The sequence below is a fragment of the Mus caroli genome, chromosome 17 (genome assembly GCF_900094665.2).
Source record: "Mus caroli chromosome 17, CAROLI_EIJ_v1.1, whole genome shotgun sequence".
Lineage (NCBI taxonomy): Eukaryota > Metazoa > Chordata > Mammalia > Rodentia > Muridae > Mus > Mus caroli.
In genome coordinates this window covers 31,113,322-31,125,114 of record NC_034586.1, presented here as the reverse complement: position 1 = coordinate 31,125,114, position 11,793 = coordinate 31,113,322, and the positions used below count along the sequence as shown (strand labels likewise).

Sequence of the window (11,793 nt, the reverse complement as noted above, 5' to 3'; positions counted from 1 at the left end):
GCAAAGGACAGAGCCTGTGGGATTTGGAGCATGGCCCTGACTGTGTTCTCACATAGACAGTGACAAGGCCCACAGCAACAGCTTCCTCATCTAACAGATTCTCACAGATGGTGTAAGTGAGGGGAGAAGGGATCCTTGTGTGCTTCAATGACTCCATCTGTAATGATCATAAGTGGTATTCTCAAATTTAATCCAACTTGGAAAAATAATTGACAATTAATGAATTAAAACTGAATTTATTTCTTATACAATAACCCCCATGCTTATTATGTGTGCCTTCTCCCAGCCTTGAGTAGGCTGATTTAGACCTTGTTCATGCCACAGCCTGCTAGCCCACATAGGGTGGAGTCTTCTGACCTAGGGAACATCTATTGTCCTGCCACATCTGCTACTTCCTCCAAGACACCACTACCTGCTGAGAGGCTGAGCTTGTTTTCCTGAGGAGGTCCTGAGAGGCCAGGAGAACCTGGCATAGTGGGGGATGGGTCCCCCGCCTTTAAGTTCAGATTCAGAATGTAAACATTGGACCTTCATCAGAAACGTTGACTTGGTCTCATTCTTCTCTCACCACCACCCCCCATACAGCCCCAGCTTTGCTTTCAGGAACCCAGTTCATGTAGCTGCTGGCATCTACAATTATGCATGAACAGTGTCTTATAGTGGGTCCTGTCTTTCTTTTTACTGTTTCTTCTGCTTGAAACTCTATGAAGCAGATGACTTTCATTCTTTGTTTATTTGAGAAAAATGTAAGAACGCATATGACAGCAGACTGGCTCAGAAGTGCCAGACAAAAGGCAAGGGACAAAAGGGGACAGGGGATGTGAAGAGTGGGGCCTCTGTCCTGGGAGCTGCAAGGCCTGGGTCAGGGATAAGCAGCCATCAGGAGCACAGATCTCCAGGGTGGAGAATGAGGAGGAGCCAGGTCCTGGGAGAGCAGTGTCTCTGGAGGAATGTGGGCCAAGCAGGACATGTTTTCATGGCATGGAGACACGGGGGGAACTCCTTCCTTCAGCCTTGTTACTTCATCTCAGCTCAGGAGTCCTGTAGAGCACAGGGGACAGGGCTGCTTCCATACCTCACTCTGCAGTGGCTTCTCTGACTGCTTCAGGCCTCGCCTTACAGCATGGCAGTGAGCAGAGAGGAACTTCTCATGCCCCGAGTCATTGCTGCTTCAGAGCACAGGCTTCAGTAAGCGCAGGGAGCAAGGCTCAGTGCTAACTGCCTGGCCAACCCTGGGATCTCAGTCTTCCCCATTTTGTGCCCTGAGTCCATCACCCCAGCCCCCATACTGTAGGGAAAGCAGATCTGTCTCTGAGAGAAGACTGAAGGGTGTTTACCTGTTGGCTGAAGTCCAGACTGTCCTAGAAAAGAGAGAATAAAATAGATGCTTACATGCATGAAGGCAGATCTGTCCCCAGACACATGTACCCAGACTCTGAGCTGCCACCTGAGATTCCTCTGGTAATACTGCCCAGAGCACACAGAACCAAGAGGAGCATGGACAGAGGGAGGGGCTTAGGGAGCTTCAGTCACCGGCAGTGCCCTTGGCTCCCCCCAGTCTTCCTCTGTCCTCAGGTCTCAAGCCAGAATCAACTTAACTCTCCCATGTGTTATCCCTCCTCAGGGTCAAATCAAGTAACCACAGACTATTGCATTCAGAATCCAATGAAACCTGAGGTCACAGGGCCAATGGCATCCTGAGAACAAAGCCATGGCTTTTCCCTGAAATGCTATGGAGTCGGGGCTCCCACCAGGCTCCTTACCTTTCTGATTCCTGAAGTAGATGAACAGCCCTGCTCCCAGGAAGAGCAGGCCCAGCACGAAGCCCCCAACTCCACTCAACATCTTGTTCTGTGCAGATGTGGACTGTGCTTCTGAGAAAGGAAGCCAAAGGTTTGGAGGGTTTTAGCCCAAATCCCATTTTCACTCAGGACCCCTGAGACTCGGAGCTTTGAGCCCAAGGAAGAAGCGTGTTCTAGAAGATCTGGCAGTCAACATTCCTGGTCATGTTGAGAAACCAACCAAACAGGCCTGAGCCGAGCTGACAGGAAGTTGCTGAGCTCTGAGGAGTAGCAAAGGCAGAGCTATGACTATATGTCCCTGAGGTCAGCCATGACCCTGCACTGCTCCTTGTCCAGCAGCAGCAGCAGCAGCAGCAGCAGCAGCAGCAGCAGCAGCAGCAGCAGCAGCAGCAGCAGCAGCAGCAGGAGGAGGAACACAACCCAGCCAGTGGCAGAGGCTGCAGCAGGGGCCAAGAAGATTCCAGGACCTGTTATGTCACTGGCAGGCTCAGATGAGTCTATGGGGGCATAACTGCTTCCCAGGGGGCAACTGTGCTTGTAGAAGCTTCATGCACCTACCCTGTAAGCCATGGTGAAAGGCAGGACAGCACAAAGCCAGTGGAAAGAGTGTGTGGGTGGAGAAAGCTGACAGGCAGGGATAAACCACACCCACCCGGGCCGGCATTCACAGTCTGGAAGTTACCACTCACTCCACTCGACCGTGGCAGGGTCGGTCAGGCTGGGATGCTCCACCTGGCAGGTGTAAACCTCTCCAGCCTGAGGAACCGTCTCCAGCATCACCAGCGTCTGGAAGGTCCAGTCTCCATTTCGGATCAGGCCCGTGGACACAATTCCTGTTTTCTCCTCCTTGCCATTCCGGAACCATCTAACTTCAATGTTGCCAGGGTAGAAGTCACTCACAGAGCAGACCAGAAGGTTGTGGTGTTCCAGGGGCTGCGTCTTTGTAGGGTACACAGTCACTGTAGGCTCAACTAGAGGAGAAAGAGAGGTGAGAAGGAGCCATGAGGGTGGAGCTGTCCTCCTTGTAGGCTGCCTGCCTGCCTGCCTGCCTGTCTGCCTCCATCCATCCAGACTGGATCCAGGCAGGCTAAGGTTCTACCACACAGTTGCCCAGGATTCAGGTTCTGTTTTCACAATTTACTGTCAGCTCCACTCTCAGGAGGAATCACCACCTGGAGGTGAAGCTCCAGGCAGGGAGAAACAGGCTCTCCTCTCAGCTGTGATACTTTAACCAACAGCTAAGTGACACCCACATATCCTGTGTGTATAGCACATGGGTTTTGTCTCTTCTTGTCTGTAGATTGTGACGGTTCTGTGTGTGAGGCAGGAAGACTTACTGAGTGTTACTCCTTTCTCATCTGTTTTGGCAAAACTCTAAATTAACTTTGCCTTATCTGACATCATTACTCTCTTCATGTCGGCTAAACAGGGATTCACAGTCACATCAGCAGGGGCCAGACTGTGAGCTGCAGGAATTGTGGGCTGAGCTGCAGTCTGCACCCTGACCCATGCAAAGCAGTGGACAAGCAGCAGATGGCAGTGCTGAGCGAGGATCCCCTCCCAGCTGAAGAAGCCAAGCCATTTTCATTTTGTGTGTGCTTTTTTCTAGGCAACAAATCATAACAGACATTCACATGACCCATTATTGTAAATAAGGGATGGGGAATCCCTTAAAATTAGTTCATAGAAGCCTTCATTTTCTTTGGTTATTTTCGGTTGATCTCTTTACAATCTTCTGAAGCTGAGTGAAGAAGCTGTCGTACCACCTTGAGCTGTGCAGATGGGGTTGTGATCCCACACCTTGAGTCGTGCAATCAGGGTTGGGGGTTTCAACATCACACACTGTCCTGGGTAGTTTTATGTTGATCTGACACAGCTAAAGTCACTTGAGAGGAAAGAACCTCAATTTAGAAAATGTCCCACAAGATTGGGCTGTAGGCAAGCCTTTAGAGCATATTCTTAATTAGTGATTGATGGGGGAGGGACTCACCCACTGTGGGAGGTGCTATCCCTTGATGGTGGTCCTGGGCTCTATAAGAGAGCAGGCTGAGCAGGCTATGAGGAGCAACCCACTCTCCATGGCCTCTGCATCAGCTCCTGTTTCCAAGTTCCTGCCCTGCTGGAGTTCCTGTCCTGACTTCCTTTACTTATGAGAAGCATAAAGAAGTGTGAGCTAAGTAAGCCCAAGATTAGCTTTAATTCGGCTGTGGACCTACAACATCTCAACCCTGACCTTTCAGACTTAGGAAATCCATTTTGGTCCCAACCTCTACCTCCTCCAGGGCCTGACACACTTCTCAGGCACTCTGCCAAGAGCCTTGGCCACTCAAGGACCCAAACAAAGGCCTTTTCTTCTCATCAGGGAAGAGTTCAAACACCGTTGACTTGAGCCTACCCCACCACGAACCACAGTACTACCCCAGGCTAGCAGGCAGAAGGCAGCCCACCCTTGGGTCCCAGAAAGGCTCAAATAATACATACAATGTCTAAATCCTCAATAGCCAGACACCCAAAGGATGTGTCAGCAACATTTATCTAAATTAGGTTGGTCTTGGACATTGCCTCCATTCAAAATGCCAGATTTTCTAAAAACTGCAGACATACAGGCTTCAGTCTGAACTTCCCTAAATCCAGGTTTTGGGGAACTGAGCTCTGGCTTCATCTACAGTAACACCTCTGTCCCAGCTTCAGTGACTGCACACATGTGGATCCAGGCACCACCCAGCCCCTGACACCCTCATGAGACCTCCCTGTCCTTATGCAGTGTTGGCAGCACTGAGTGGCAGCTGCAGTGGTGGAAACTGCCATTGACTTCAGTGTGCCTGTCCTAGCCCCTGTGTGGTAGCATGTCTTCATCCCGGGTGGACAGCTGCAGAGCACTGCAGTGGAAAAGAATAAATCGCTGGGCATATCCACTTCCCCTGCCCATAGCTATCTGCCAACAACAGCACCATATACCGGAGCAAACCTAGACACAGTAAGACAGGATGTGACCTTGAGGTGCAAGCCAAACATGACTATGCCACCCGCTACCAAGTCTTTTATGTCCTAGGAGGACAGTAAAAAAACACAAGGAAAGCACAAAGACAAGAGTGCTCGCCATCTTTGTTGTGGGAAAAAAAATCGAGGCTTTGTAGCCATCTTGGTAAAGGGCAGTCACATGATTGACTGTGTCATCTGTGTTAAGGGAAAGTCATGGCTTCATTGCCATCTTTACAGAGGGCTGCCAGGTGTTTTCAGTACCTTACTGACAGCGAAATCTGTCATTTATGCTATAGCTTTTTGGATAAACTAAGTCACACAACAACTACAGTGGTCTACAATGCTATAATAATGTACTATAATACGGTAGGATCAGCAAAATTACCAGTCTCTCTGTGAACTGCACTAGGACTAAAAATTTTAATAGTAAAAGCTTCATTTTAAAGCATGATTTTTAAGGCCCAAACCGTACAGGTATAAAACCAAGCGTCCTTGTCTTAAGAAAGCTACTAAATTATTGTAAGCTGTTAACGATAATTTTAAAATGCAAGGCTAATGTCTGCCCAAGGCACCTGCCGAACCAGCTTGTGTATCTCTCTTATCAAGAGAGGAGGGGGCTGGTGAGACGGCTCAGTGGTTAAGAGCACTGACTGCTCTTCATGAGTTCACATCCCAGCAACCACATGGTGACTCACAACCATCCGAAATGAGGAACAACAACAACAACAACAAAAACCTATGGGCCGGAGCAAGAAGGAGAAGGGAGGGGTGGGAAAAAGTGAGAGAGGAGAAGGAAAAGTAAATCTTTAGCAAAAAAAAAAAAAAATGGGTTGCAACCTGAGACTCAAAACTGTACTTGGCTGAGGACTCCGGCACACCGGGCAGGTAGGTCCCCGTCAGTGCTACTCTCCCTTTGGGGACGGACGACCTCTCTCTGGGGTGCGGCTTTCCTTTCCTCTGCCCACCCCTCTCCTAGCCCTCCTGCTTAAGGTGAAAGTATGTTTACTGCAGTTTTCACTCATGGGTCGCTGTCCTGGGCAGTCCTGACTTTTTGCTCGGGCCAGTGAAGAGGTCAGCAGTTAATGGCGCCAAGGATGAATTCCGTTCCCCAGCCAAGAGGCTGCCTAAAAGCGCCTGTGGCTCCTGCTGCAGGGAACCCAGCATTCCCTGCGGCTCCTGCGCACATGCGCACCGCCTTCTGCTGCTCCCCACGCCCCACCCTCACCGTGGTTCCGCCCCACCCACCCCGTCCTGTCTCACCTCTCCGCGGCACAAGGAAGTTATCGGAGATCTCATAGTTGTGTCTGCAGTACGTGTCCACCGCGGCCCGCCTTTGCTCCAGGATCTCCGGCTGGCTGTTCCAGTTCTCGGCGTCTGGCCGCCCCAGCTCGGTCACCGCGCGGTACTCGCCCACGTCGCTGTCGAAGCGCAAGTTCTCCTCCTGGTTGTAGATGAATCTTTCCAGAAACCGCACGCGCTGCGTCCCGTTGTAGAAATGACACTCAGATGTAGAGTATTCCAAAAACCGTGCTGTGGAGACAAGAATTATCTTCTTCTCTGCCGACAAGATGCCCGAGTCCCTCTCAGCTGCCCGAATGACGGACCAGACCCAAGTTCTACCCTGCTCACTTCTGAGGTCACCACAACTAACAGGGCAGAAGGACACACGCCCCAGCTCCACCCCAGGCTGGACAGTTACAGCTGTGTTACCCAGTGAAGTGAGGGAGGAACTCGGGGAACCCGGCCCCTATTCCCAGGAGGGACTGGACAGTCTTCCCTCAGTCCTCTCCCCCTCGTTTCTTTAACCCTCATTACGACCTCCAGGTCCCGAGCGACAGAGAGGTCGAGTGGCCATTTTATTTCCCATTGGATTCTTCCGCTTTGATTTGTAAATGAATTTCTCTCTCATACAATAGATTCTCTTCAGTTTCCACTCCCTCCTTCCAGATCCTCCTCACCTCTCCGACCACCCAAAGCCACACTTGGTTCTCTTATACATTAGAAAATACTTAATTAGCCCCCCCCCCAAATCAAACAAACAAACCAACAGGACGAAACAAAAAGTGACAAAACACACACACAAAAACAAACAAACAAACTAAGAAACACAGACACACACATTCAAACACAAAGGAATAATAAAAAAACAAAAATCTGAAACCATAATATATAAGCAAAAGATCTGCAAGGCAAATAAATAAATAAATAAATAAATAAATAAAATTTTAAAATACTGCAAGAACACCACTGAATTTGCTTTCTGTTGGGACATCTACTGCTGGGCTTAGGGGCCTGCCTATAAGTGTGGTTCATACCCAGTAGGACTCTTATTTTTGAGACTGTCACATAATTCAACCATTTCCCCTGTTCCTTTTCCTCCCCCTGAAACTTTCTATATACAACTCCATGTTCTCTTTCAAATTCATGGCCTCTTTTGTCATTAATTGTTGAGATATATATAGATATAAATATGTATTTATATAAAATTTATTTATTTATATAAAAATTATATATATACATATATATAATGTTTTTGTCACTTTTATTTGTTCATTCTGTTTGTTTGTTTGATTTGAGGGGGGTCCTAATTGAGTATTTTCTAATACTAATAATTTCTAATTCTAATAATAAGAATGAATATATATATGTATATATATTCATTCTTAAATACATAAATAGATCCTTCTCCATCTGTATAATATTACTTGTAAATATCTTTTAGGGCTATTTGAGATTGGACAACCAATTGTCCAATTGTGCTCTTCCCTGGGGAGACTATTTCTCACACCCCCAACCTCAGCTGCCTGTGGTCCCTTGTGTTGGGATTCAGTCCTGAAGGGATTCAGTCCTGTGGGCTTCCCTGTCACATGCTCTTGGTCAGCACAACTCTCCCCTGCTGAGTTAGGTCTGGACATTGCTGCTGGTCCTGCTGGTCCTGCAGCAAAGAGGGAAAGTGATCCATTTTCATATAAGCTTGAAAACAGAATAATCCTGTCACAGGCCATGCAGGACAGAAAGGTGTTGGTGTCCAGAGTCAGGTCACTTCCCCAAAGAGCAGCACCTTGTATCTCTTGTATTCCAGCAGCACAGGGGGCCAGTGGGGTATACCCCTTCTTGATCCCACCCCTGCCCTGCCTGGAGCTAAGCTGGAGACCAGGACTCACCAGCTCAGAGGACACCTCCCTCCCACCCCTCAGGGTCAAGCTCCTTAACACACCACACAGAACACAGTAAATCTTCCTGTGCCCTCCCTGTGCAGGCCTGCACCGCCCATGGGAATCCAAAGAGGAGAAACTGACGCCTCCCTTCATGTCAGAGCTTTAAACTATGGAGCTGGGGAAGAAGAGGGGAGGGAATGGAGTTCCATTAACAGGAAGTTTTGAGTGACAGGAGGGGAAGGGAAGGACCCTGGGGACAGACAGTGAAGATCTGTCACAGATGTGAGCCAGAAGAGGGTGGTGGCTGCAAATGTCAGAAGAGGGGATACAAGGCGGTGGGGAGCACATCTCAGCTGAGGTAACAAACACCTCATGCCAACACTGAGTTCATGAACAACAGAGCACAGGGCATGAGGGCAGCAGTGAGAGATGAGACTTTCGAGACCAAGAGCAGCCTCAGCTCAAAAGCCTTGGAGTTGATGGGAGCTGTCTGTTTTTCACTAAGAGGAAACAACTGGAGAAGTTTATGGAAATTGAGACCATGATCCCAATACTGAGCCACAATCTCTTATCTGATTTACAGATGCAGAGAATTCACAAACCAGATGTCAAATGTGATCCCCGGGGGAAAGGTAAGGGCGTGTCTCCATGCTCTGGTGGGTCAATCACGTGAGCTCCTCTAGTCTCAATAGAGGATGACACATCAGATGGACATCTTTTCATCTTCATACTTGATCTAACTCAGAAATGTACAAGAGATTTGTGAAAAGCAACTGAAATAAAGGCGAGCAGCAGCCATTATCAACCTCACGCTCAGTAGGATGAAGTTTGGTGTTTCCTGAGAAGTATTTGCAGCAGTCATCACTGTGGCTCATGAATTTAAGAGAGATTTCAGAGATGGAATCACTTGTCCCTGTGTTTGAGACAACACAGATGATAGTGAGGAGAAAGGGTTTGATTTTTACAAAAGACAAAATGGGAAAAAAAAAAAAAAAGGACAATTCTGGAAGTCATAAGAATGGTCCCTGTGACAAATGATGCAAGGGCAGGATCCTGGTCTGTGGGAGGTGGCAATGAGGTGAGAGGCAATCTGGAAGCTTCCTTGCCCTTTGAGAACAGCTTACAGAGAGGAAGCACACAGTGTGGCAGCAGGACCCTAATGCTTTACATGGTCATCCCTCCCAGTCCTCACACAGCTCTATGAAAAAGATCATCTCTCCCACATTTTACATTGCAGCCAAAGCCGAGAGGAGTCAGAGGGCTTGCCCACAGTCCCAGCATTCTGGGGTCTCAGATTATTTTTTAATTATTTATTTTCATTTTATGTGCATTGGCATTTTGTGTGCATGGGTGTCTGTGTAAAGATGTTGGAACTCCTGGAGTTCAGACAGTGAGCTGCCCTGTGAGTGCTGGGAATCGAGCCCAGGCTCTCTGAAAGCACAGCCAGTGCCCTTAACCACTGAGCCATCTCTCCAGCCCAGGGTCGCAGTTTCAGCAGTGTCAATAACCCCATCTTTTATCTCCCATGTGCATAGCACAGATGTTGATTTTTCTGTGTGTGATGTATATGTGGGTCATGAAGCTAGGAAGGAATCATACAATGCAAAGAGAAGTCTGGTCCTTTTCATGGGCTCAGGGCAGAGGATGTTGAAGAAAAACAAAATGCAGACATGTTCAGAACATGAACACTGAACCAGTCTAACCTGCCCCGGGGTCTCAGAAGGGACTTCCAGTTCTTTAGAATAACCCACAGATGCCTATCATCTCAAAGGTCATTTCCAGATCTAAGACCCTCGGCATTAGTTGCCGTGTGCTCCCAGGACAAGCGGAAACACTAACCACCACCCAGCAGAGGTTCCGCATGGGAACAAGCTACACAAGCTCTGGAGTCAGTGAGAGAGAAAGAGGAAGCCCTGGGTTACGCCTCACAGGTGGCTAGGCAATGGCCTCACAGCCTGCAGAGGGTGCACAGGAATCTCCCTGTGATGACCTCACTGCCTCTTGACTCTATGACACCTCCACACCTCCACACCACCTCTTCCGATTAGATCAATATTTTACTTTTTGTCCCAAAACAACAGAAAACATACATAAAACGTAGAATAGAAACACACATAGGAAGTTCTATTTTTAAAGAGAAACCACTTTGTCTGGCTTATCTCAACACAATGAAGACAGGGCCTGTCCCAGAGGTTAATTTAACATCACGATTGGTCGATCTTCTCAGGGCCCTAAAGGAATGTGACGCAGGTGTAGATGTTACTGGGAGAAACTTGAAAAGCAATGGCGGATACCCAGCGGCCTCTCACACAGATCTGAGAGCACAAACATCCAGGCTTCTGTTTGGGGACATAGTTTAGAGTTCATGTGAGGACTGTGCATGCTCACAGAAGATATCAATAGTTTCGAGGGACTTGGCCTGGACAGTGAGGATGTTACCTCCTTCCTTCCCCGACCCCGAGCATCCCAGCACCTGAGGTGTGCACTTACGTCTGGTGTCTCTGACCAAAGCCACTGGAGGGCTCAGCACTGTCAGCAACAGGATCACAGCTGCCACACAGGGAACTCTGGGGAGCCACACCATGCTGCAGGAGAGGAGACACAGGAGTCAGAGGGGAAGGCAAGCTTCAGACTGTAACTTTATTCTCTTTACTCATTGCTAAGATAATAAGAGACAGGGCATTCACTGCTATGCCACTGGATTGGTTAAGGCCAGTGCTGGGAGCCAATCAGCATCAAAGGAGTCTAGCATCATCAGTTGCTAGTTAGAGATTCAGTTTGAAGGTCCCCTTCTGAAACTTGCAGTTCTCTTCATTACATGGATACTCAGTCTGGGCTGCTGGCCCATGCCTCATATCCCAGCACTCAGGAGGCAGAGGCAGCTGGATCTCTGTGAGTTAGAAAGGTCAGCCTGCTCTACATAGTAAGATTCTGTCTCTAATCAACAAACAAATAACAACAAAAAACAAACAAAAGGAGAGTAGGGTTTTGCTTTGGGGGTTTGTTTGTTTGTTTGTTTTAAGAGGAAATTAATTTGGGAGGGAGACATTATTGGAAGGTTCCAAAAGAAGCTGAAAGGAGGTAGTGGGTGGTGGATAGGCTCAAAATACATTGTATACACATATAACTTCTTCTGGGTATAAATGACATATTGTTTTTAAAAGGATCAATTTATTTTCCTCTTTTAAATGCTGGATCCAGTTGCAACTGAAACACTTTAATCAGGCCACAGAGCTGGGTCAGCTCTGGGATGGTCTGTCTTTTACTCAGTTTGAGCACTGGGGGAGTGTTTCCTAAACAAGGCTGTTGCGTGTTTGAAGTTGTGTGAGATCAAAGGTGAAGAAAGAGACTGTCAGCCAGGCACCTTTAGCCTGGCGCTTACTGTGCCTCAGCTCAGTAGTGTAGGTGTTAAAAGTGACTGAACTGTGTTTGTTTCAGGGAAAGTTGCCACCATCTCTAGAACTGAAGGCTGTGCTTCTGTGGATGCCTGGAGGAGCAACCTTCCCTGGTAAATGATGACGAAGCAGAATTCAGCCTCTTGATTGGACAGTGGAGTCTGCACTTCTTCAGATAGGGAAATTCTAACAAGCTAATGGAAAGTTAAGGTTAGTTGTGGTGTAGTCCTGACATAAGGGATGTTTCCAGCTTGACCCCTGAACTGTTACTGATTTTAGTGGCACCCCCAAAAGCACAGAGTTATCCCTGTTGTTATCCAAAACCCAGTCCTCAAGGGAGACACTCAGAGCAGAGGCTGAGCATCCTGGGGAGATGAGGGTTGGGTTCAGTTGAAGTGCTGGGAGAGAGAGAGAGAGAGAGAGAGAGAGAGAGAGAGAGAGAGAGAGAGAGAGAGA

General features: G+C 48.1%; 1 protein-coding gene and 1 long non-coding RNA gene across 2 annotated transcripts in view; one reads left to right on the top strand and one right to left on the bottom strand.

Moving 5' to 3' along the window:
* Positions 1 to 714: 714 nt before the first annotated feature.
* Positions 715 to 10,588, bottom strand: LOC110283646 (H-2 class II histocompatibility antigen, E-D beta chain). Its single transcript, XM_021149051.1, has 6 exons — positions 10,433 to 10,588; positions 6,045 to 6,314; positions 2,492 to 2,773; positions 1,764 to 1,874; positions 1,338 to 1,361; positions 715 to 1,041 (listed from the first exon to the last, which is right to left on the bottom strand). The coding sequence occupies exons 1-6, from the start codon at positions 10,524 to 10,526 to the stop codon at positions 1,028 to 1,030; spliced, it is 795 nt and encodes a 264-aa protein (XP_021004710.1). The 5' UTR covers positions 10,527 to 10,588; the 3' UTR covers positions 715 to 1,027.
* A 171-nt stretch (positions 10,589 to 10,759) lies between these two features.
* The window catches only part of LOC110312406, a 12,682-nt gene continuing 11,648 nt past the window's right edge, over positions 10,760 to 11,793 (top strand). Inside the window, exons 1-2 of the long non-coding RNA XR_002380052.1 lie at positions 10,760 to 10,847; positions 11,381 to 11,547. This is a non-coding gene — a long non-coding RNA (uncharacterized LOC110312406). The remainder of the gene's footprint in view (positions 10,848 to 11,380; positions 11,548 to 11,793) is intronic.

Excerpts from the sequence above, each read along its gene's own strand:
- LOC110283646 (XM_021149051.1), bottom strand. The coding sequence starts at position 10,526 with ATGGTGTGGCTCCCCAGAGTTCCCTGTGTGGCAGCTGTGATCCTGTTG. Across the intron at positions 1,875-2,491 it reads CCCTGCCACGGTCGAGTGGA|AAGCACAGTCCACATCTGCA; the intron begins GTGAGTGGTAAC and ends TTCCTTTCTCAG. Across the intron at positions 1,362-1,763 it reads CTACTTCAGGAATCAGAAAG|GACAGTCTGGACTTCAGCCA; the intron begins GTAAGGAGCCTG and ends TCTCTTTTCTAG.